General features: G+C 42.7%; 1 protein-coding gene across 1 annotated transcript; it reads left to right on the top strand.

The window, feature by feature from the left end:
• tfe3a (transcription factor binding to IGHM enhancer 3a) lies at nucleotides 1-23,166 on the top strand. Its single transcript, XM_050063995.1, has 11 exons — nucleotides 1-397; nucleotides 9,431-9,529; nucleotides 9,710-9,775; nucleotides 9,961-10,123; nucleotides 10,368-10,553; nucleotides 10,888-10,986; nucleotides 14,501-14,621; nucleotides 16,082-16,138; nucleotides 16,269-16,344; nucleotides 16,544-16,691; nucleotides 16,801-23,166. The coding sequence occupies exons 1-11, from the start codon at nucleotides 267-269 to the stop codon at nucleotides 17,164-17,166; spliced, it is 1,512 nt and encodes a 503-aa protein (XP_049919952.1). The 5' UTR covers nucleotides 1-266; the 3' UTR covers nucleotides 17,167-23,166.
• Nucleotides 23,167-24,040: the final 874 nt, after the last annotated feature.

Here is a 24,040-nt window from a genome sequence, read left to right as displayed (position 1 = left end):
TCTGAGCACAGTAACAGTCTGTCTGTCTGTCTGTCTGTGGTTCTGTCTGTGGTTCGGTCTGTAGTTCAGTGTCTCAGTCTCTGCCCAGGTGCTGCTGTGAGGGGGACTCGAACCTGTGACCAGGTGTTTGCCGTCATTAAATCAGAGACTGTGCCTGAAACATGCTGCTGTGATTTCACCGCGGAGACTTTGATCCTCCGGTGGCTGCTGGGAAATAAAAGCGCCTAATTCTCTCTGTTCGTTAAAACGTCTCTGTCTCTGGAGAAATGTCCGCTGTCAGCTCGGACCAGATCCCGAACCGAACCGGAGCCGAGCCGGAGCAGCAGGAGGCCGGGATCCTGCAGCCGCAGACCGTGTTCGTCATCCTGGACTCGGCTGAAACACTCAACCTGGTCCGGTGAGTCCGGAAGTTCTGGAAAGCACCGTTATTTCTGCTGCGGAGAGACCGCCACGCCAAACTCCATTCAAAAATCTGTGGTTTTACATCCACCGTGCTCATTAGTGTCAAGACACATTTAGATTAAAGTGACTTTACTCATCCGTCAGATCTGTGGTGACCTGTGATAAAAATCGGCATAAAAATATTTACAGCAAACGTTACCTTGATAATATTCCTTTGAAGTAACATCTTTACACGTTGAACCAGCGGAGTCGCTTTATTAAGTTACATTTCTTAATAAATAACCTTTTCTATGTGCTTTTGATCAGTGCCGAATGGAGCTGTGGTTCTTAACGAGGAAAAGGAAACACTTGAATCTGCTTTGTAACACCGCTAAATTAACAACGAGGAAAATTCATGTTAAATTGTATAAGTTTTGAATGAAGTTCAGCATCGCCGGCTCGAGATGCACCGGAAACTTCACGTAAGGCAGCTAGTTAAACTAGAACTGTCCAAACTGTTGATGCTGATGATGAAGATAACAGATCTGATAACAGATAGTCAGCTGTCCTAATGATGAACCTCTGTGCAGCTATCAACAGCCCACAAAGAAGCGCTGGTTCTAATTAAATGTTCAGAGTCAAAATAACAATCACCTCTGTTATTTAAGTAGAACTTTTACTAATGTGAATACGTCATGGTGTATAAAGATGTATGCCGAGTTGAAGAGTTTTCTCTAAACATTCAAAGTTTATTAAAGTCTTGTTTTAGACGTCAGTTAAATTCATCTGAGAGACAAGTGAACTTTAAATGGCCGAAGTTCTGAATGAGGTTTGGCGTGAGGTGCTCTTCAGGTACCTAAAAGCTTAAAAGTTCAAATGTATAAGTTTGTGGTGTTAAAGTGCTGAGTGTGTGTTATAGTGATGATGATGATGATGATGATGATGATGATGAGGGCAACCCATCAGAGACTTGTGTCTTACAGGTTGTTGTTGTTCTGTCTGACCTTTGACCTCTGATCCTCTTTGCCTTCTGGTATAATGAGTCATCCAACGTTAACACACACACACACACACACACACACACACACACACTAGCTGGTCTTCTCATGGATTTTCCCAGAGAGACAAACAGGCAGAGTGACAGGCCCAGTCTAGTCTGTGGTGTGCCCCCCTCCTCCTCCTCAGTCCCACCACCACACCCTCCTCTGCCACACACACACACACACACACACACACACACACATAACTTGTGTGGGCGGTGAGACAGAAGGCAAAAGTAAAAACAAGCAGGAGGAGACGTCTATCTGCTCCATGTTTATGTTCAACAGACTGTTTAAAGAGGAGGAGGAGGAGGAGGAGGAGGAGGAGAGATGAAGAGTGTTTCAGTCTCAGGTCGCTGCTAAGCTTGTTGACGAGGAAGATTTGAGGTGAATTGATGAAGATGATAAAGGTGATGAAGAGCAGTGTTGTGTTCAGTGTGTTTCTGCTCTGTCAGAAGTTTTTCTCTCAAACTCTTTCCAGATGTTCTCAAATGTTTTTCAGTTCTTTTCAGCTCCTGCTCCTCCTCTGCTCCTCCTCCTCTGCTCCTCCTCCTCTGCTCCTCCTGCTCTGCTCCTCCTCCTCTGCTCCTCCTCTGCTCCTCCTGCTCTGCTCCTCCTGCTCTGCTCCTACTCCTCTGCTCCTCCTCTGCTCCTCCTGCTCTGCTCCTACTCCTCTGCTCATTCATCCATTCTGTTGCTGGAAACTAACATGGAGTTTAAACAGGACCCATTAAAATACATCATCACATTTGGACTGAGAGGAAAAACACTGTGATAAAATATTCGACCGTACGTGCGGCTCAACGATTTGGCTAAACGCATTTTTGCGATTGTTGGTTTACAGTAACTTTACTGACTGCTGCATCGTCCTGCTCATGATGTCACTCAGTCCGTTTCCATGACGTCAGAGGAAATGGATTTATTGTGTCAGTCTTTATAAATCCCTGTAAACATGTCAGTGTGAGTGAAATGGTCCTGCAGTGAATTTGTCACAGTGGGACTAACACACCCAGATCATGTGACTCCTGCATGTATACAGTCAATCAGACCCAAACTGGCCGAGGCACTCTGAGCATGCTCCACAGTTTCCGCCCCGGTCTTTGACCCGGAAGTCCAATAGCATTAAATGTGTAAGAGAAGAAGAAGCCGGTAACAACATGGAGAAATCTACATCCAGAGCCGTGACTTTTTGGACGGACCAAATGTACAGAGTTGTAAAGTTGTCCACCATGGTACCAGTTAGCTGCTAGCTAACCGTAGCTAACTTAAGTTGTCCACCATGGTACCAGTTAGCTGCTAGCTAACCGTAGCTAACTTGTTTGTCCATTGTTTAGTCTGTGACGTAATAGGTCAACAGGAAAAAGGTCCAATAGAGACAGAGCGCAGCGCGTCATAATCTGAAAGCCACGCCCCCAAAGGGGAAACGAGGCCCGCTTTCCCCTCCGCTTCTTTACACGTTCGCTGTCATTCTGCCTCCGCAGCCGCACCTTCAAGCCTCCACAACCAGTGGTCGAATTGAGGGGGGATGAGGGGGGATGCCATCCTCTTTGTTAGAAAATTGACCAAAAAGCATCCCCCTTGTTAATCTAGAATCTGTGTGTGCAGGTACGGACGTAATTTGAGGGTGGGACACAGGGGACATGTCCCCCGCACTTCCCGTATCTGTGCCCTCTGTCCCCCGCACTTTTTACAGACGTGACAACCGTTCAATTCGTTTTTAACATGTGTTAATGTGTTTTTCCGAGCCGTCTTTAAACGCACCATGAGTAGACGGCGCCAGGCGCATACACCTGCTGTCATGTTGTGATCAGAATCACTCGCACACAGACGAGAGGTGGGCTGCTGACTGAGCAGTGCTGCTGTGCTAGCTATGTTCAGCAAACCAGCCAGCAAGAAGCAAAAACCCTTGCACAGTTTCTTCCAAACAAACCCTGTAAGTTGAGTGATGCTGTTGCATGTAGATAATGTTAGCTAAATGATGACTAATTAATAGATGCCAATATATCAAGTTAAGCTAGTTAACAAGAACACTAATGTTATTGTTAACTATGTTAAATACCTTGCTAGCTAGTTTCATGCTAGGAATAAACCCACTCCTCCTTAATAAGAACTTGTGCTCACTATTGCTTTGCACATATTCTTTAATCTTTATTGCCACAATATAAAGAGCAGGGTCAGGGAGGAGACAGTGGACCAGAGGCCAGCAAGGATGATCATGCAGGGTTCTCACAGGTGAGGAGAGATTATAACTGGCTGACAGAAAATATCTAGAGCACAAAAGTGACTGTGCGATTAATTTCCACAGCTATGTCACCACTACTATTCTTAATTCTATTTATTATTTTGCTTTGCACATTTATTATCTATATTATTGCAATAGATAGACGAGGGACAGGGAGAAACCAGGCAGGTATCAGGACAGGGACCTGACAGCAGCACCAATTATCAGCCCAAGGCTTCACAGGTAAGGAGAAATTATAACTGGCTAAGGAAATGTCTATAGGATAAGAATGACTCAAGATTAATTTTAGGGATGCACCGAAATGAAAAATTGTGGCCGAAGCCGAAGCCGAATAATATTAAACGCTTGGCCGAATACCGAGTACCGAACATCACATATCATTGTTTAGTTTTTCATTATTTTTTGCAGATGAACCCCCTCCAGATTAGTGTTGTCACGGTACCAAAATTGGATCCCACTGTACGATACCAGTGAAAATATCATGGTTCTGAGTAGTATCAGGATACCACAGCGAAAATGAGGCCGATGTGCCTTTTGTCATTTATAAAAAGATAAATCACTTTTCTATAATACATCAATGATATTTTAATGGAATAAATTACTTATTGACTTATTCATACTTCAAAAACAACATCAGTAAGTGATTAACATAGGGGGGATCAAAATAAAATAAATAAATAAAATAAAAATCAACCAGCCACCCTCCTCCCCTGACAAGTAAAGAACAGTCCCTACATAAGTAAAGAACAGTCCCTAAAGTGCGGTGAGGTTTGTGGGCCGTGAACGGCTCGTTTCTCCTCTGACACGTCACATACCTGTGTTCGGCTGGCTCGGCTGTTCAGGTACTTCTGGGCAGTCATGACGCCAAGAAGAGGATATTATTGGAACCGACTTCTCCGTCGCCGGTAAGCCGATGGCCGCCGTATTTGATAGGAACACATTACTGTCTGTGTCTGTGACCCCCGTTCAACCCACAACCGGTGGGATTCGCGTTTCGTTTCTGCTGCTGGTTGAAATCTGTAGGCTGCTCGCACAGCGTGCTGAATGATTTAAGCCTATTTTGCCGACATTTTACTCCGCCGGTCACGCCAAGCTGTTTGATTGCGTTATCAAAACACGCTGCTATTATTCGGCCTTGCTTTTAACTTATTCCACCGAATACCGAATGTGTGTTTTTTTGCAATATTCGGCCGAATATATTCGGTTACCGAATATTCGGTGCATCCCTAATTAATTTTCACGGCTATTTCAGAACTACTCTTATTTATACTCTAAAATGTTTTTTGTCTGTATTGCAATAGCAATACTACTGCATTATTTGTGTTTTAAAGGCAGCAGGTATAGGTCATGCCATTTTTCTTTATCTTGATTAATTTTGCACATCTGTGCTGTCATATGTGATTATGTGTGCACGCAAAAAAATCAAAGCTACATTGCATCCCCCTTGTTAAAAATTAACAATTCAACCACTGTCCACAACTGAATTATTAGCTAGCTAGCTAACATTATTAGCTATAGCTAGCTAATAATTAGCTAATAATAAGATGGCAAAGGATTATTTTAGCACGCTATGCCTACCAGAGAGGCAACAGTATATTGATAAGCTTAATGTTGCCGGTCTACCTCAGTGTCCCTTCTCCTTACCTTGCTCGTCTTGGAATAAACATGATGTGGAGATTCTTTTTTAAGAAGATGAGCATTTGGGCATGCTCAGCCGTCAGCCTGCTCCTGCTACCGTCACATGTTGTTGTTTTGAGACATGCCTCTACATGCTGGTAGATTGACAGAAGTGCTAGAGCGGACCGCTGGAATGGACTGCTTGAATCGCGGAGCGCTGGGCACAATTATAACACAAGCTGCATTCATACTGTCAGTGCTTTAGCTTAACATACATAAATACAGTTAACTGTTACTGCTTTAGCTTAACATACATAAATACAGTTAACTGTTACTCTAACACCACTTTTGTCTTCTACAAGGTTCCTTTTTCTGCTCGGCAGCTGATAAAAGCTGAGCTCTGGGTTTTTATGGGCCGTGCAGCCCACCACACAGCAACTTTTAGGCATTTGGACTGAGGGAAAACTCAACAGGCTGGAAACGGCGGGGGAAAGTGTGAGGGGAAAGCGGGCCTCGTTTCCCCTTTGGACCAGTATACCAGTATACTGGTCTGTATACTGAAACACATCTGTACACTGAAACACATCTGTACACTGAAACACATCGTGAACAGTGTCCATTTAGTTTCAAAGACCAAACCCTCGGCGTACGGTGTGACGCAGTAGCGGTCACAAAGACCTTTGTCCTTCTGGGTCACACAGCTGATGACAACAGTGACCCTCCTACCTTTACACCTGAGCATGAGAACATCACAGCGACACCTTGTGTTCCAAACACTGAACTGCAGCTTAAACCCTGGATTATTTCACAAACATATTTGGCTACTACAAACTCCTCTGAATACAGACAGGAAGGTTTCTGTTGACAACTGGAAAAAGTATCTCTGATGTTTTTAAAAACACAGTGTCTGGATGTTTTAAGGTGCGAGATGATATAAACAATTGTAGATTCCAGATGACCTGCTGCATGTTTTATTCTGAAGGCTCTTTCCTGAAGTTTAATTACAGGGTCTAGATTTGTTTTGTAAGCATTTCCCCAAATGTCAGCACAATAGGACATATATGACATTACAAGTGAACAATACAATATATACAAACATCTCTGTTCTGCTACTGTTTCACTTATTGGATCTTAACGATGAGGTAATAACTGACAGCAGTATATGAGACAGTAGAGGAGCAGAGGCCTGTGAACAGAGAGAGACGGGTTTTACCTGCAGGGCCTCTGCTCTGATCACCTGATCACCTGTCGGCTCTGAGCTCCGCCCCCATCACTGTCCTGTCTTCCTCTAATAACATGTCTCCATCCAAACATGTTTGTGTGAATTATGTGATTATAAACCTCAGCTGTCGAACACAGACTCTGTCATCAATCAGGAGGGTCTGTATCAACGCCTCTCTGTCGTCATGTTGACGCCTCTCTGTCGTCGTGTAGCTTCAGTGGAACATGAGCTCAAACCTGTCCAACAGAAGAAGTTCCCTTTAAAGCTCTTTGATATCAAAGAGTCGGTTAAAGAGTCAGAAGTGAAAGTGGTTAAAATGTGAGTCACAATGTAACACAGAGAAACCAGTCTCGGCGTCAGGTTTCTTCTTCTTCTTCTGCTTTAATGGCACCAACCACCTTTGTCTCTATATCTCACTAATATTCACACAACAGGATTTAAACTAAACTGCAGTCAGGTTTCAGTTTTAACATTTTCTTTAAACTGTTAAAATCTGAGCAACATTTGATGAAAACTTAACTGAAAAAAATGTATCGCGAAACATCCCGCTTCAGAGACGGGGAGCCGCCGTTTTAGAGGAGAAGTATACTTGCTGCAGACAGACGCATCATGGCTGCCATGTGTATTTTGCAGTCGTTTGGCACGTAGGCCGCTCACTTTGATGCGAAGTAACGTGACGCGTGCACGAGATGCAATATTGACATGAACACTAGAGGCGCTCGTGTGAAGTAGACCTCTAGAGACCGTGAACGTGAGGTCGGAGGTCATCACAGTGGCAGACAATAGTTTTGAAGAAAGGCTGTCGGACCTTGACCGCAAATTATAATCTCCTCTTCATCGAGAGTATCCATGTTTGTGTATAGCCTACTACATCCGGAAATACAGTCACCGCCTTCTTTGCTTTTGGCGACCTCTGTGTCTGAGTGCTGTGGTCTGCCCCTAGTGGAGACCACCAGTATCAGGCGTTTTGGCTGCGTCGACGAACGACCGTGCTGCAGCAAGTATACACACAGGCGCAGCACACTAAGCATACGTTTGGCCAGGCAGCCAGTATACTTGTGGCCTTAGACGTGTACATGCACAAATACCAGACCCTCAGTTTATGTTGTACAGACAGAGATCTCTAAATATATCTTTCAGATTGTTGTTGTAAAAATAACATTAGCCTTGCGTTCACAATTGTTTGTTTAAAGTAGTGAAAAAAGTACTTTTCTACTAGCCAGCGCACTAGCTCGCTAGCTAACGCTCTCTGTTTGTTTGTTAGCTCCTTAGTCATGGATCATCACAGAATATATCAACTTTCACCACTCTTCATTTTAGGAGGGCCATCGCAAGAAAACGTGTTCTTTGTTCAGATGATCAAACACACAATGGATCATAGATGTTTGTTTCTGGCTGCAGTGTTAGCTCACTGAAAAGTTTTGTATTTCCACTTTAACATGTTGATTAAAAACGTTGCTGCCTGTTGATACTTTGACTTGGATCAGTGCTAAAACGGATGATCCAGAGGAACACGTCCACCCGTCCGGAGGACAGCAGCACGAAACCCCCGGGGAAAAATGTGACAAGCGTCCTGACTCTGAGCTCCTAAACAGCCTCCATCAAACCACTGACCCAGACTGTGATTTGCTCCTCCGCTAGAAGAACCAGAGGGAAGGCAGGATGTGGGCGGGGTCTGTCGGCTTTCCTCCAGTGACCACACACCTGTCGTGGAGCTGTGGACTTTGTCATGTTTTTCCTGGGGGTTTCATGTCCCTACCCTCCGGACAGACGGACTGTCCATTCTGACATTAACCATCAGCAGAGCATCAACAGACAGCAGCAACATTTTAAAGTGGAAATAAACAACTTTTCAGCTAACGTAGCTAGCGTGCTACCATCTGTCTGAGCAAGGGGGTGATGTTGCTTTGGTCTGTGAAGGTTTCACCCAGTTCTGTCTCTTAGTCTCACCTCTTGTCTGGTGACTGTTTGCTGCTTAAAACAGAGTTACCACATGTAGAGGTGTAAATCCTCACCTGTGACACGGGCCAATGAGACGTCATCAGTCGTCGTCGATGGTGTTTGTGTGAACACGTGTAGATGGCAGTAATGGTATAATTATGATAACATTTCTCATTTGTCTGATGGAGATAAACAGAACACACACACAACAAAGACGCTCCTGATTCCTTCACAACTTTAGTTTCAGCCTCGATCAAAGAGTTCATCAACTAAAAAAGAACTCTGCTTCATCACCACGCCGCTAACAGAGCTCTGTAGGCTAACGTTAGCAACCCGTGCTCCTGCCGCTCTGTGCTGATATCAGAGGAGAGCTAACAAGTGCTGAAACAACACTGCTCGACTTTGGTTAAATTTTGGGCCTTATAAGTCGTCTCTGTGTGACATGGAAACATGTCAAAACTGTTGTTGAATACAGAACATTTTTTATAGTGGAGGAGGAGGAGGAGGAGGAGGAGGAGGAGGAGGAGGAGGTTTGTCTGCAGCTCCATGTGGAGGATTAGAGGAAGTGACTCAGCAGAAACACACACACACACACACACACACACACACACAGGAAGTGGGATTGAAAGCAGTCAAACTGCTGACAGATGTTGTTCCTCCACATTCTTCTTCTTCTGTGGTGTCCAGAATTCAAATATTTCCATCAGTGGACAGTTTGAGACGTCAGACATTATATGTAGATCTGTCTGTCTCTCAGCCTGTCCTCCTGTCTGTCTCTCAGCCTGTCCTCCTGTCTCTCTCTGTCTGTCTGTCTGTCTGTCTGTCTGTCTGTTTGTCTGTCCCTCTGTCAGGTAGAAACTGAGCTTGTACAAGCTGTAGTTGTGTGTCAGTGTGGTGACAGCAGCTCCTGGTGGACATTAGAGGAAGTGCAGTGAGACACAGAGAAGCAGCTGATTGGTTCATTCGGTCTGTCTGTCTGTCCGTCAGGGTGGAGTCCGGTATCGTCGCTGACATCGAGGTCGACAGTTTGCTGCCGTCAGACTGCGACACCTTCTACCAGATCAAGAGTCAGCCAATCAGCATCAGGTATCACACAGCTCTGACCTCTGACCTCCTGTGACCCTCATGTGAAATATATAAACTGACCAATGAATGAAAAGTTATTAATAAATGTTTTCAGATGATGTCATGTGATGAGAGATGATGTCACAGATTTCAGTTGAGGTCATCAACTTCATTAACAGGAAGCTCTGTCTCTCTCTTCAGTTCATCAGCAGGAGCTTCCTCTTCTTCTTCATCTTCATCCTCACTGCCGTCAGCCATGTCGTCAAGGTAACACACACAAACAACAACACACACAAAAAGTAAAGTACAGGTCCCTCTGTCTCTGTCCGCCCTGCATGGGGCGCTGTGCTCCTCCTGCCTGATCTCACTCAGAAACACTGGTGATAATCGGCACCTCCTCCTCTCCTCTCCTCTCCTCTCCTCTCCTCTCCTCATGTGTTCTCCTCCTGCAGGGTTTTGATGCGTCAGGATCTGATGCGTCAGCAGGCTCTGGAGGAGGAGCAGAAGGAGGCTCAGCAGCAGCTCCTCCGCTCGACTGATGCATCCACCCCCATCTCTGTCTCTGTGTCCTCCTCCTGTGGACCTCCTGCTCAGGTCCCTGTGGAGGTGCTCAAGGTATGAGGAGGAAGAGGAGGAGGAGGAGGAGAAGTAGTTTAGATTTCTGCGAGGAAATAAGTGAAGATGTGTTTGTTTGTTTGTTTGTTTTCATGTTTCTTTAAAAACTTTATTCAATAAACCAAATTGTTAAAAATGAGCGACAGTGTTCATGAGAACACAAGTCATATGTCCCAAACAGTGGCTCCTACATTTCCCATGATGCACCTGTACAGAACAGTGAACCTCTGCCTGTGTCTCTCAGGTGCAGACTCACCTGGAGAACCCCACCAGGTATCACATCCAGCAGGCTCAGAGGCAGCAGGTGCGTCAGTATCTCTCCACCGCCAAGACAGCCAATCAGGAGCCAGCTGGACCGTCACTAAGCCACTCCCCCCATCTGGGCTCCGCCCCCAAACTACAGCTAGCTGACATCAGCCACAAAAAGGAGGTGAATACATATAAACTGCATACACACACACAAGACACACACACATAGATACTTAGCTGTGTATAAACAGGAGTAAACACACAGTAAACCTTCAGCAGTTAACGTGTTCACACTGAGATGTAACCTCATGAACACTGACCGTCCAAATCAACAAATCACAGCAGGTAACATTTGACGGACAGGTGCCTCAGCCACTCACTTGGACAGATGTAGGAGGTCACATGACCACGTATGACATCAGTCAACGTTACTATCAGATATTATCTTGTTGTTGACTCGTAGTTAAAGGTCGTCGGTGACTTTCTGCTGTCTGATCTGTGATTGGTTCTTTCAGATGGAAGAGACGGTCATCGATGACATCATCAGCCTGGAATCCAGCCTTAATGACGAGTTTCTGACGCTGATCGACTCTGGACTGCAGCTCGCCAACACGGTAAGAATACACCCAGGAAACACCCCGAAAACATCAAGAAAACATTCAGAAAACATTAAGGGAACATTCAGGAAACATTTAGGAAACATTCAGAAAACATTTAGGAAACATTCAGAAGACATTAAGGGAACATTCAGAAAACATTTAGGAAACATTCAGAAGACATTAAGGGAACATTCAGAAAACATTTTGGAAACATTCAGAAAACATTTTGGAAACATTCAGAAAACATTAAGGGAACATTCAGAAAACATTTTGGAAACATACAGAAAACATTAAGGGAACATCTAGAAAACATTTAGGAAACATCCAGAAAACATTCAGGAAACATTCAGAAAACATTAAGGGAACATCTAGAAAACATTTAGGAAACATCCAGAAAACATTTAGGAAACATTCAGAAAACATTAAGGGAACATCTAGAAAACATTCAGAAAACATTCAGGAAACATTCAGAAAACATTAAGGGAACATCCAGAAAACATTTAGGAAACATTCAGGAAACATTCCAAAAACATTAAGGGAACATCTAGAAAACATTCAGAAAACATTAAGGGAACATCAAACATTAAGGGAACATCTAGAAAACATTCAGAAAACATTAAGGGAACATCTAGAAAACATTCAGGAAACATCAGAAAACATTCAGGAAACATTCAGAAAACATTAAGGGAACATCCAGAAAACATTTAGGAAACATTCAGGAAACATCCAGAAAACATTCTGAAAACATAAAGAAAACATTCAGGAAACATTCAGAAAACATTAAGGGAACATCTAGAAAACATTTAGGAAACATTTAGGGAACATACAAAAAACATCCAGGAAACATAAACAAAACATCCAGGGAACGTCCACTAAACATTCGGAAAAACATACAGAAAACTTCTAGGAAACATTCAGAAAACATTTAGAAAACATCCAGGAAACATTCAGAAAACACTAAAGGAACATCCAGAAAACATTCAGGAAACATCCAGAAAACATTCTAAAAACATAAAGAAAACATTCAGGAAACATTCAGAAAACACTAAAGGAACATCCAGAAAACATTCAGGAAACATCCAGAAAACATTCAGAAAACACTAAAGGAACATCCAGAAAACATTCAGGAAACATTCAGAAAACATTAAGGGAACATCTAGAAAACATTTAGGAAACATCCAGAAAACATTTAGGGAACATACAAAAAACATCCAGGAAACATAAACAAAACATCCAGGGAACGTCCACTAAACATTCGGAAAAACATACAGAAAACTTCCAGGAAACATTCAGAAAACATTTAGGAAACATTCAGAAAACATCCAGGAAACATTCAGAAAACACTAAAGGAACGTCCACTAAACATCCAGAAAACATACAGAAAACTTCCAGGAAACATTCAGAAAACATTATGGGAACATCTAGAAAACATTTAGGGAACATAAAAAACATCCAGGAAACATAAAAAAAACATTAAGGGAACATCCTGAAAATATTAAGGGAACATCCTGAAAACATTTAGGGAACATAAAAAAAAAATCTAGGAAACATAAAGAAATTATCCAAGGAGCATCGAGACAACATACAGGAATCATCCAGGGAACAAACAGAAAATATCAGGGAAACACTGACAAAACATTTAGAAAACATACAAGAAACATCTAGAAAACATCCAGCGTACAGTCCATAGTTCAAACTGAGCTCCACCTCAACCAACAACATTTCACATGAACGTAGGAGTCAGAATCATCCAATCAGATCACAGATAAACGTAGTACAGTCATTTTAATATTTTAACTGATGTTACTGATCATACTTAACATATTTTAACTGAAGGAACATTTTCAGTGCAGGATCCTTACTGTAACAGAGTATTTTTACTCTGTGGTTTCAGAACTTTTAAAGCAGAGTACTCCCTCCACCCTGCGCTGTGTCTTTGGTCATCGTCTTTATTTAATGAACTGATTCAACAGAACAAAATGTCGGACACAAAACTTCTGCAGCGTCTAAATAATATCACTTCAGTTTTCCATACTTCCTCGTTTCTGCTGCAGCAGCAGCAATGGGTGGAGTCAGTGTGTGTGTGTGTGTGTGTGTGTGTGTGTGTGAGGCAGATAATAAGCTCTCTGGGAGGTTTTTTGTTTCTTTCTTTAAGAGACGTTTCCTCATTGTTCAACAGTCGTCCGAACAGAAAGAGGAAGAGCAGCACTGTGTGTGTGTGTGTGTGTGTGTGTGTTACTGTGTGTTACTGTGTGTGTGTTGGTGTGTATATGTCCATACATGTTGAGGTGTTTGTGTGAACTCAGGAAAGATGAGGATTTTGGTTTTGCTGCCGGATCATGAGAAGAGGAAGATTAAATCGGAGGTAAAGAGTTTTTCTTGTTGTTTCAGGCCAGTTTGAGAGTTTGACCTCTGATCAGCTCCGTCTTCCTGCTGCTGCTGTCAGTCAGTCAGTCAGTCAGCGACGACAGAGACTGTGTGAAGTTAAAGTACTGAAGTATCAGCAGGATGCACTAAAAGTATCCAAAGTTAAAGTACTCATTGAACAGATTATTATTACAGATGTATAAACACAGAAGCAGCATTTTAAAGTTGAATCTACAGCAGCTGATTTTTCATTCATTCAGTTCTGATGTGAAAATAATACGTGTTGATTTATGTCTCTGCTCAGATCAGTTAAACTGCACGATGATCAAAGTACCCATATACCCAATATTTTTATATATACGTATTCATATTCACAGAACGTTTATATACATGCAATCTTGATATACAAGGCAATATTTCTATATACACAATATTGATAGGATTGACAGGCAAAACTTATACATGCAATATTTATATATACATGCAACACATAACATTTATATATACACACAGTTTGTTCACTGAGCAGAGCTCAAAGTATCAACACTAATAACTGTCTGTGATACATCTCTGAGCATTCAGACAGAATTTGGTTGGAAGAGTTTCTTGTCAGAACTGTTCAGTGTGATCGTTGGAGGTCACATGAATAATGTAGATCAGTGACTGATATTCAGATTCATGTTCTGATCTCTCGACGAGCAGACGGCGGCTCAGGAGACGAGCTGAAACAGTATATTTTTAATCAGAGGTTCAGCTGCAAAGTAAAGAAGAGACACACTGAGTGAGAGGAGTCAAACACCTGATGAAGAGCGTTCGTCACAGAGCTGAGAAATACATGGATATTATATCAGTGTGGTTATATGAGTCTGTATCAATACCAAGGTAACCGCCCTTCATTCAGACTGTGTTCATCCTTCAGTGTTACAGAAAGTGGTGTGACCTCTGACCTCTCTGCAGCAGCTCAGCTGATCACACACATTCACACCAAAACTCGCCTGTGCGTGCGTGTGTTATCCTGGTATGCAGTGTTTATCAGCAGCAGAGAGCGCAGGAGGTCATCCTGCAGCCAATCACAGCGCAGGATGCTCTGGATATTCTCAACCTCTGATTGGTCACTTTCCCTGTCAGCCTCTGACTCTGTGCTGTGATTGGTCCATTGCAGCTGCCGGTGTCAGGGAACATGCTGGATGTGTATGGCGGCAATGGGAGGATGGCCACGCCCACCATCACCGTTAGCAACAGTTGCCCTGCGGACCTGCACGCTGTCAAGAAGGAGCTGAGCGGTGGGTGTCACACACATACTTCATTAACATAATTAATGTTCTCTCAACCTGATTGGACAAGAAGATTATCATGTTAACAAGTAACAGAGCTGACTGCTGATTGGTTTAGACAACTGTGATGTCAGAGCTTTGTTTCCCTTTTTTCTGTTGGAAATCAGTTCTTCAGTTTGATGAGTCAACATCACCACTTCCTGTGGACACACACACACATACACACACACACAGTCACACACACGTCGTATTTTCCCACATCATCAGTTCCCACTTCCTGTTCAGACAACATGAGCTCAGGAACACTTTGTGCTGCTTCAGCTGAAAAAAACTGTTTGACAGTTTGAAGCTTCTGTGACTGAACGTCTTCTTTAAAAACCTCAAAACGTCAGTTTACATTTAACGTAATGTTAATGTAACATTTTGTCACATATAAGTAACATTACGGTAACGTCATAGTAACATAAATGTAACATTAGGGGCCGCACACATGCCGCATTTTTTGTGCCATCAAATTTGTTGTTTTTGACGTAGACATGCGGCAGAGGGACGCTGCAGCATGCACGCGTTCCTGAGCGCCTGTTTTTTCAGGGCGCGGCAGCTGCACCTTGAGATAAAACAAATTCAACATTTGGAAGGCAGCAGCGCCCAACACATGTCATGTGATGAGGACCAACCAATCACAGCCGACAGATATCTTTCTCTTCTTCTGTGAATATTCAGTCTGATAAACACAGAGACGTTGATCATGTTAGTGCAGGGCTACCCAGAGCTTTACATCTGTCCCACAGACGATAGGCCTACACACTTATAAACAGCTCCTGGAAGGAGATCAGCTCTGACCTCAGGATTTCAGGTACATAGGCTATATGATGCTTGTTAAGATTGCTTAGCAACCTCAGACGCAACCTGCCGTCGTACTCTTGAAAGCTGGCACAGAAGTAGCGCCCAGCGCCCGACCTTGTGTTTTCCAGGCGGTTTAAGACGCAGCATGTGTGCAGCCCCTGATGCATCTGTCAACATATTTTTAGTCTTTAATGTTCTGACAGAGGCAGATTGTGATGTTTCAAATTAAAATACAAAGCATTATAGGTCTTTCTTCTGTTTGGAAACAGTGCTTTGATAAATGCATCCCACCTACCAGAGCTCTCAGCTGATGACATGGTCTTCATCAGTGGATGGAGTGTGTGTAACTGTTATCTCTATATGCACACATTCTCTGAATGTGAACGTTTGAAGGTTGAACACATTTCTGCACAACGTGTCCCTTCTTAACACTGCACAGATCTTTATTCAGATACGTTGGAGAGATATTATTGTCATTTTCTTTTATATTAATGTTTCTTGATTTTTGTAATACCTGCTCTTATTGTTAATTTCCTTTAAATGTGTTTTACACCAAAACAGCAAAGCTAATTCCTGTATGTGAAAAATACTCATGAAATGTTTGTAAAATGTTTGTGTTGTAGAGTCAGAGACCAAAGCGCTGATCAAAGAGAGACAGAAGAAAGACAACCACAACCTCAGTGAGTACTGCAGTGTTACTGCACTATGAGGACACCGAGGACAATGAGGACATTTTGAACAGCAGCTGATGATTGATTCTGTTTAGTTATATCATGATACTAATAATAATATTGATTCTGTGTGTTTCAGTCGAGAGGAGGAGGAGGTTCAACATCAACGACCGGATCAAAGAACTCGGAGCTCTGATCCCCAAATCCAGCGACCCGTCAGTAAACGCACCACAGCCTCACACTCTGCTGTAGTACTAACTTAAAAAGAGATGTTTCATTAAATGCTGCAACAAACAGTGAATCAGAAGTGTTTGGAAATCACTTACAAAGATTCAGTGATTTCAGACATCATCACCTCGTTGTGCTCGTTAGTGCTGTGTGTTAACGAGGCGCTGCCTGTGATTGGTTACTCAGGGAGTCGAGGTGGAACAAAGGAACCATCCTGAAGGCGTCAGTGGATTACATCCGAAAACTGCAGAAGGAACAACAGCGAACTCGAGAGATGGAGGAGAGACAGAGGAGGCTGGAGAACACCAACCACTCCCTGCTGCTCCGCATACAGGTGAGGAGGGGGAGGAGACAACACCAACCATCCCCTGCTGCTCCGCTGTGACATCACAGTTAGTCATGTGATAGAACCAATCAGTACTGACTTCCTGTCTGTGTTTCAGGAGTTGGAGCTTCAGGCTCGTCTCAACGGCCTCTCTTCCTCCACCTCCACCTCCTCTCTGGACCCCCAGGCTTTGCTCGCCCCCCAGCTGCCTCACCCCTTCTCCTCCTCCCCCTCCTCCCCTCTGGTGACCCCCTCCTTGGGTCTGGACGCCCTGAGCTTCGTGGATCTGGATGAGCCTCAGGGAGCCTCCACCGTCTTCTCCCCGGACCTGATGTCCGATGTGGGGCTGACGGAGCTCCACGGCCTCGGGGACATCCTGATGGAGGAGGGGGGAGGAGGCGTGACCTCCGACCCCCTGCTGTCCTGCGGAGCCTCGAAGACCAGCAGCAGGAGGAGCAGCTTCAGCATGGACGAGGACCTCTGATGACATCATCACACACGCTTGGATCCTATTGGCCAGAGCTTTATTTCAGTCACGCACAAAGGTGATGTCACAGGGAACAACTGTGTCCTCCATAGTAACCATGGCAACCACTGTGAGTCTACAGTGTTACCATGTCAACCAGTGTCCTCTAGAGTAACCATGGTAACCACTGTGAGTCTTCATGGTGCTTCTCAAAGTCAAGGATGCTTCCTTGGTAGGACGGGTCCTTCCAAGTCGGGTCCTACAGAGGCTAGGCAAGACTCTTTCCGAGGATTCAGTGAACACAGGTGTGTCTCACTGAAGAGGCCCTGCCTTCAATTTTGGAAATTGTGCACAAAGAATTGTGGGTACTTAATGCCCGCCGAGGATACACACATGCGTCCATGAAAATTTCCTGAGGGAAGGACTCTGTCCTTGATAGAGTTCAAAGGATCATTGACACTGGAACAGTCCTTTGGCGGGATTTGATGACGTAACCTTTTTGAAATCAGCTGTTTCAGGATCCTTCCTCGACTTTGAGAAGCACCATCTACAGTGTTACCATGGTAACCACTGTGAGTCCCACCGTGGTACTTCTGAAAGTCAAGGGTGCTTCCTTGGTAGGACAGATCCTTCCAGGTCCGGTCCCACAGAGATTAAGCAAGACTCAATCCTAGGATTCGGTGAACACACATTGGAACAGGCCAGCGAGTGTAGCCAGGTGTGTGGCACTGAAGAGGCCCCGCCCTCAATTTTGGGAAATCATACACAAAGAACTGTGGGTACTTCATGCTGTAAGGATACACTCATGCATCCTTCAAATTCTCTGAAGGAAGGAGTCGGTCGGTCCTCGGTAGAATTCGACGGGTCCTTGACATTGGAACAATCCTTATTGACTTTGAGAAGCACCATCTACAGTGTTACCAGGTCAACCTGTGTCCTCCAGAGTAACCATAGTAACCGCTGTGTCTCGGAGTGTGATGACAGTGTGGTCTCATCTTAATAGCAGACCAGCCGATTGGCTGATAAAGAACAAGTCTCAGCTGATTGGTTGGCAGAGACATTTTTTATTAGATTAATAGAAATGATGAGACACTAATCAGAAGTTTTGGATTATTGTCTCATGATCTCATCTTAGTAACATGAACATCATCATCTCAGTTTATCTGATAATTTGGACGATTACCCCGTTTCTTCTCTTTCTGTCTGTGATGAACTTCCTCACAAAAAGTTTTGTCTTTTTATCCACCTTATTCCTAAAGGGGGCACTGCTGTAGAAATGATTATAGGTGGAGGTGTAGTGGAGGTATACACAGGTATGTGGGGTATGCCCACCGCCTTTTCTGTCTGTTTACAGTATACCCACCTATCAGCCCAAAAGCCACTGGAATATATAGGAGAGTAAACGCACTTCCTCTTCTGTAACCCACCCATCTACTAAGTAGTACATGAACCTCATTATTAACTACCGCTACTCCACTGATTATGAGTGCAACTTCCAGTGATACAGCAGAAGTAGTAGAATTAAGGGGTGGGTGAAAATTTAATAACAAGTATAAGTTTTTTTATTATATAAATTATCAGTGTCACAAATACAAATTTGACTTTAAACCTTTTTTTCAGTCCACTAGATACATTTTACTGCTGCAATAAAATTGGCTAAAGTGAGATGAACAGACTGAAAACTTCATCTTTGAGGATAAAACAGATATTGACAAAGTTTTTCCTTTGGGGACATAATTTACAGTTAAAAAACATAATAAATTGCTATATATTTTATTGCAATACTCTGCATATTGCAACATATTTAAAATCGCGATAATATTGTATCATGAAAAGTATCATGATAATATCGTATCGTGGGGCCTGAAGTGATTCCCACCCCAAGTAGTCGGCTGCTGAGTTCAATTGACTGTCCATGGTTCGTCCCAGAGGCTAACAATCAGCATCGGGTCTTTTTCAAAGTAATTTGCCTCAAATTTAGCAAGTTCTGCTTTATTTCTAACAGATATTTTACCAAAGTTGAATTAGCGTTTTTAAAATGTCCCTGTGGAGCTCTGGCACCTTTTCCACTGTCTATGTCTGTAACATTACTAACAGCCAGACTGAGATAAATTTGTTGCCTCTGAGGCAACAGTGTTGAACAGATTGTTCTTGTAAAAAGCGGTAAAGTTTTCATGGCCTACGAATGGAGAGGAAAAGATTGCCACCGGCGCTGTATAACCTTAATACTGGATTGTCCCGTAATGAAAAACAAAATTCACTGTCCCTTACTGAATCAATACGGGACATGATTTGTTCTGTATTTTCATGCACACCCTACTCTAATGTGTTCACTACGTTTTGACATAATTGGAATGACATAAATTTGGCATTATATTTCACTTACGTTTTACTCAGGAGAACTCAGACTTATTAAATCAGCAGCTATAAAAATGTGTAAACTGTGTCGTTCAGGCAGACGAGCGGAGCGTTAGCTGGGAAACATCACGTTTATTTTCTTTACATGGAGCTAAAATTAATACTGAATTATGTTAAATGTTACCCAATACCCAATGTGCTAGTGTCTGTTTATGAGTTGTAAAAAATTATAAATCATCTTTTCGCAGGCGTAGATATTTAACGTAAGCTAGCTCGGGCTCTGTTAAATTTAACAACATGTTAACACAGCCAGGCAAGCTGATTGCTAACGGGCTTGGTTGAAAACAAAAATAACCAACACGTTGAGACAGCTGTCAGAGATAACAGCGGTATGACCATGTTACACCGTCTTAAGTGTATTCCATGTTTTATTTAAGAGTTGATCTACGACAGAGAATTAGCGTACGATTGTATCAGTGGAAAACACTGGTTCAGGTTCATTGCCGGAAGTCACACCCATAATTGAGGCGAGGTGTCATGGGAGCTGGAATAAGGTGGATAAAATGTTCTCAGAAAAATGTCTGTGGTTAAAAATGGCTTTAAAGCAACCAGCATTATCACGTTAACATTAACAGAGCCATGCCTGGCCACGCCCCCATCAGTGACATCACAGCAGGTGTTTTCACCCTCAGAGGCATCATCTCAGTCAAAAACCCAAAGTAGAAATCAGATGTTTTATCGTGTTCTTGACTGCTGAAATGATTCTAGCTGTTGTGAGCAGTGTGACCAGCAGGTGGCAGCAGGAGTCTTTGTTCAGGTGTGAACTCACCTGAGGTTCTGTTGATGTCATTTAGAAACGAATCCACAGTAAAGATAAACATTTTCAAGAAAAGACGTCTGTTCTGACACAAACTGTAAATATAATCTGTAAATGAACACATGAATCTAAAATCACTGTGTGCTGGAAACAAACTGATGAATCTGATCAGGTTCAGTATTGATCGTTTATTACTGATGTTTGTGCTTTACGTCAGATGTTTGAGCCTCACAGGAAACAGAAGGGAAACTGTCACTCAGCATCACCTAAAGGACTAGAGCACTATTTTTATTTTTTCAAATCTCCAAATCCTGTCGTTCATATCCCTGCTGATCAATCATCCATCAGTTTTTTAATTGATTTTCTTCCTTCTAGGTTTTAGAGAGATCATCCATCACTGTTCAGTAAACTTTATTAATTTTGTCTTAATCACATTTTAAACTCTTTGAGCATCTGTTTGACTGAGCGTCCTCTCATTGTAAACTAAGAGAGTTCAGAAACATCTGCTAAGTTAGCTGTTAGCTGTCATCTCCTGACTCTACAGTTCATGCAACCAGCTAGTTAAAAGCACGCTAACTGTTAGCTGTAACTGGACTGTATGAATTTACTCTGCGTCTGAAATCACATAATATGCACTACATATCCAACATGTGTACCATCGTTCAAAATACTTTTGTGTACATAAACAGTATCGGACACACTGAACTGTAATTACAACCTCACTTCCTCAGAGCCTTCTCAGCGGTTGGAGATACAACCATGGCAACCCATGCTAACCTCAGCTCTACCAGTAATTTAAACATAATTTTAAAACTATATTACACCTAGCAAAGTCAGAATTCATATTTCTTTCTTATTTACACTTAAATTGGCTGTAAAGCTGTTCGGCGTGATGATGTTCTGTTGTCTCATTTAGCCGCTTGTTCGTCTTTTCTAAGACAGTAACTGATGTATTTTATGCCGTAGAACAAACGATAAAGTCTCTTCAGCTTGTGTTAAACTCAGATCTTATTTCAGACATCTAACCAAAAATGCATTAAAAAAACCACTGACTTCAAGACGAGGGAACGGGGAGCGCTAACATGCTAACTCATTCCTTGGGCACTCTTGCTGCCTTCAAACGGGGTAGTGTTTACTATGTTTACGACGGAGCATTATTGCCAACATTTGACCGCTATCTCCGCCCACACATTAACCAAACTGAAGCCGCCGTAGCTAGGAGCAAGTTAGCTAGCTAGCAAATGTTAACACTCGCATTATTGTTGGTGGTAACAAATCATTTCAGACCCAACAAACATCACTGATGGCTTCAAATCAACAACAGTTTTGGTACTTGGTGCAAAAACATGTAGAACTAACAGGCTCCATGTTGTCTCCAGCCGCCATGTCAAAAGTTGAGATGTTTGTGACATGGCAGAAACTATGTCACAAAGGCGGCGACCTTTGAGGGTGAGAAGTGTCCGTCATTCCACATTCAACTTTTGGACCGTTATGAGTGTGCCGGTAGTACACTGCATTTTCTCGTACTAGGCAGCGTGAACGCACTTAGCATACTTGTGCACTCAAAATATTTAGCGTTAAGTACAGATGCACATGATTTGAGACGCACTGATTATTTTTAGTGCGTTAGACAGCATGTTGGAATTTTAGACACAGCCGTAGTCCGTAGCGGCCAAATTAATTTGCTGTCAGCTGTTGTATAGCTAAAAACTTTCATACAGTCAGTTACTGTCAGAGCGAGCTAAAGGCCTTTACATACTCCGCAAGAACAGAGAAATTTGTTCTGTCTCACAGGGCTGTTTGGGAGTGCAGCTTGTTCTCGACACATCATCTGGGCAAAACTTTTTTTGTGTGTGGTGTCTGAGAACTATTGTGTGATTGGTCAGAAATTTGAAGTGGGCGTGGTTAATGCGGCAATGCTGCAGTGGGAGGGGCCTATGAGGACTTCCCAGGAATTCTGCACTAGTTTCTCATGAAGTATGAAATGTCCTGGCCAAAAAGAACTTTGTTTTTGTTCTTGCCACCTCGAGAAAAAGAACAAATTTCTCTGTTCTTGCAGATTGTGTTCAGGGCTTAACTGTCAGCTGTTGTTGCACTGCATTAATATTGTTGTGTAGCCAACTGCTACATTAGCTAATCATTAGCTGTAGCTAGCTTATATATCTCTGGACTCTTCAAGGTCACAGCTAACAGTTAGGTTAGCTGGGCAAAAACTGACAAGTTAGCTACAGTCTCTATAGTTCACCAGGTTAACTGCTAGCTAACTGTTGGCTACTGTCATCGCACTGCTTACTCATTTTATCTACAAACTTTCACATAGTAAGTCGTAGTAATGTAGAGCAAGGTAACTGTTAGCTTTAGCTGGCTTTTATCTATGGACTGTATTAATTCATCGCTTACAGCTAGCTAACTAGTGTAGTTCAGTGCCAGTTGCTAAGTTAGCTAGCTGTTAGCTGTTTTACAAACTGTTACTGATACAAAAGGCTAGTTAACCTCGTTAACTGGTAACCGTTAGTCTGGATCCAGCTGTTAGCAAGTCATTGTAGCAACAAACTCTACAGTTCGTGTTGTCATCAGTTAGCTTTGTCGTGTTCACCTGACAGATTTAAAACTCACATAAATATGAAGCAGGTCAGAGGTGAGATGTAAACAGGTCAGTTATCAGATTATAAAGGGATTTGTTTTTATTAATGTTGTATTCTGATTTATGTTTATGTTTACAAACATCAGTTTATTGTTTATGTGGAGCATGTAGTCTGAAAATGATTCAATATGTTTCATTTAGCATCATGTTTGTTTTTATAGATTCAAACTTTTATATAGAAATAAAGTCATTTATGAAAAATAGATTCTATGTGTTTTGTTTCCTCACAAACTGCTGCTCTCTCCGTCTGTTTCTAAACAACAACAATACATTTTAGTTACATAAACGGCCCACCGCACTGCTTTGCTTTTTCCCAGTGGCCACTCATAGATTCAGATTCACATTCAGAAAAATGTATTGTCTGTCGTAACAGAAAATCTTCTTCGACGTGGCTCCGCATACAAGACAAGACAATACACTGATTAGAAACAACTGCACAACACAGATTCTGAAAGCACACACAGTGTGTATAGATCTTAAAAACAAGTATAAAATTAAAACTGTAAAAATAGACAAGATAAAAGGTGTGGATATGTGTAAAGTGACACTGCATCAGGCTTATTTTTGTCCATTGTTCATTGTTTGTTTAAGATGCTTATGGCAGTGGGTATGAATGAGTTTTTGTGGATGTTTTTCTTAGATGGGGGGACTTTATAGCGGCGGCCTGATGGCAGCAGTTGGAAGGACTTGTGCAGGGGGTGGGCGGGATCCTGTGTAATGTGGTTGGCTTTCCTTTTAACTGCTTGGGTGTGGAGTGCTGATAATTGATTTTGAGTTTTGCCAGTTATAGAACATGGGGATGACTTCTTTTACTGAGGTGTCCGCAGTCGGCCTCAGATCAGAAAAACAAATACGGGTAAAAATTACAATTCTGCAGTTATTGAAAAGAGCAAGTTGGTCAGTGTTTACTTATTCAAGTAACACTGGCGGTCCCAGAGAGTGAGTGACCTGACATGGTGCGTTGGTAAATTCAGTCTGACGCTCTACACTAAAATGAGAGCCCTGTTGGTGGAAGAAACGGAGCGTTATATTTCTACATGAATGAACCAACGGTTAAGTTAATCACACATTCA

Source organism: Epinephelus moara, chromosome 16, assembly GCF_006386435.1.
Source record: "Epinephelus moara isolate mb chromosome 16, YSFRI_EMoa_1.0, whole genome shotgun sequence".
Lineage (NCBI taxonomy): Eukaryota > Metazoa > Chordata > Actinopteri > Perciformes > Serranidae > Epinephelus > Epinephelus moara.
The sequence above is the reverse complement of the archived record's forward strand: the minus strand, read 5'-3'. Positions and strand labels throughout refer to the sequence as shown.

Excerpts from the sequence above, each read along its gene's own strand:
- tfe3a (XM_050063995.1), top strand. The coding sequence starts at position 267 with ATGTCCGCTGTCAGCTCGGACCAGATCCCGAACCGAACCGGAGCCGAG. Across the intron at positions 9,530-9,709 it reads AGTCAGCCAATCAGCATCAG|TTCATCAGCAGGAGCTTCCT; the intron begins GTATCACACAGC and ends CTCTCTCTTCAG. Across the intron at positions 16,139-16,268 it reads GAAAGACAACCACAACCTCA|TCGAGAGGAGGAGGAGGTTC; the intron begins GTGAGTACTGCA and ends TGTGTGTTTCAG.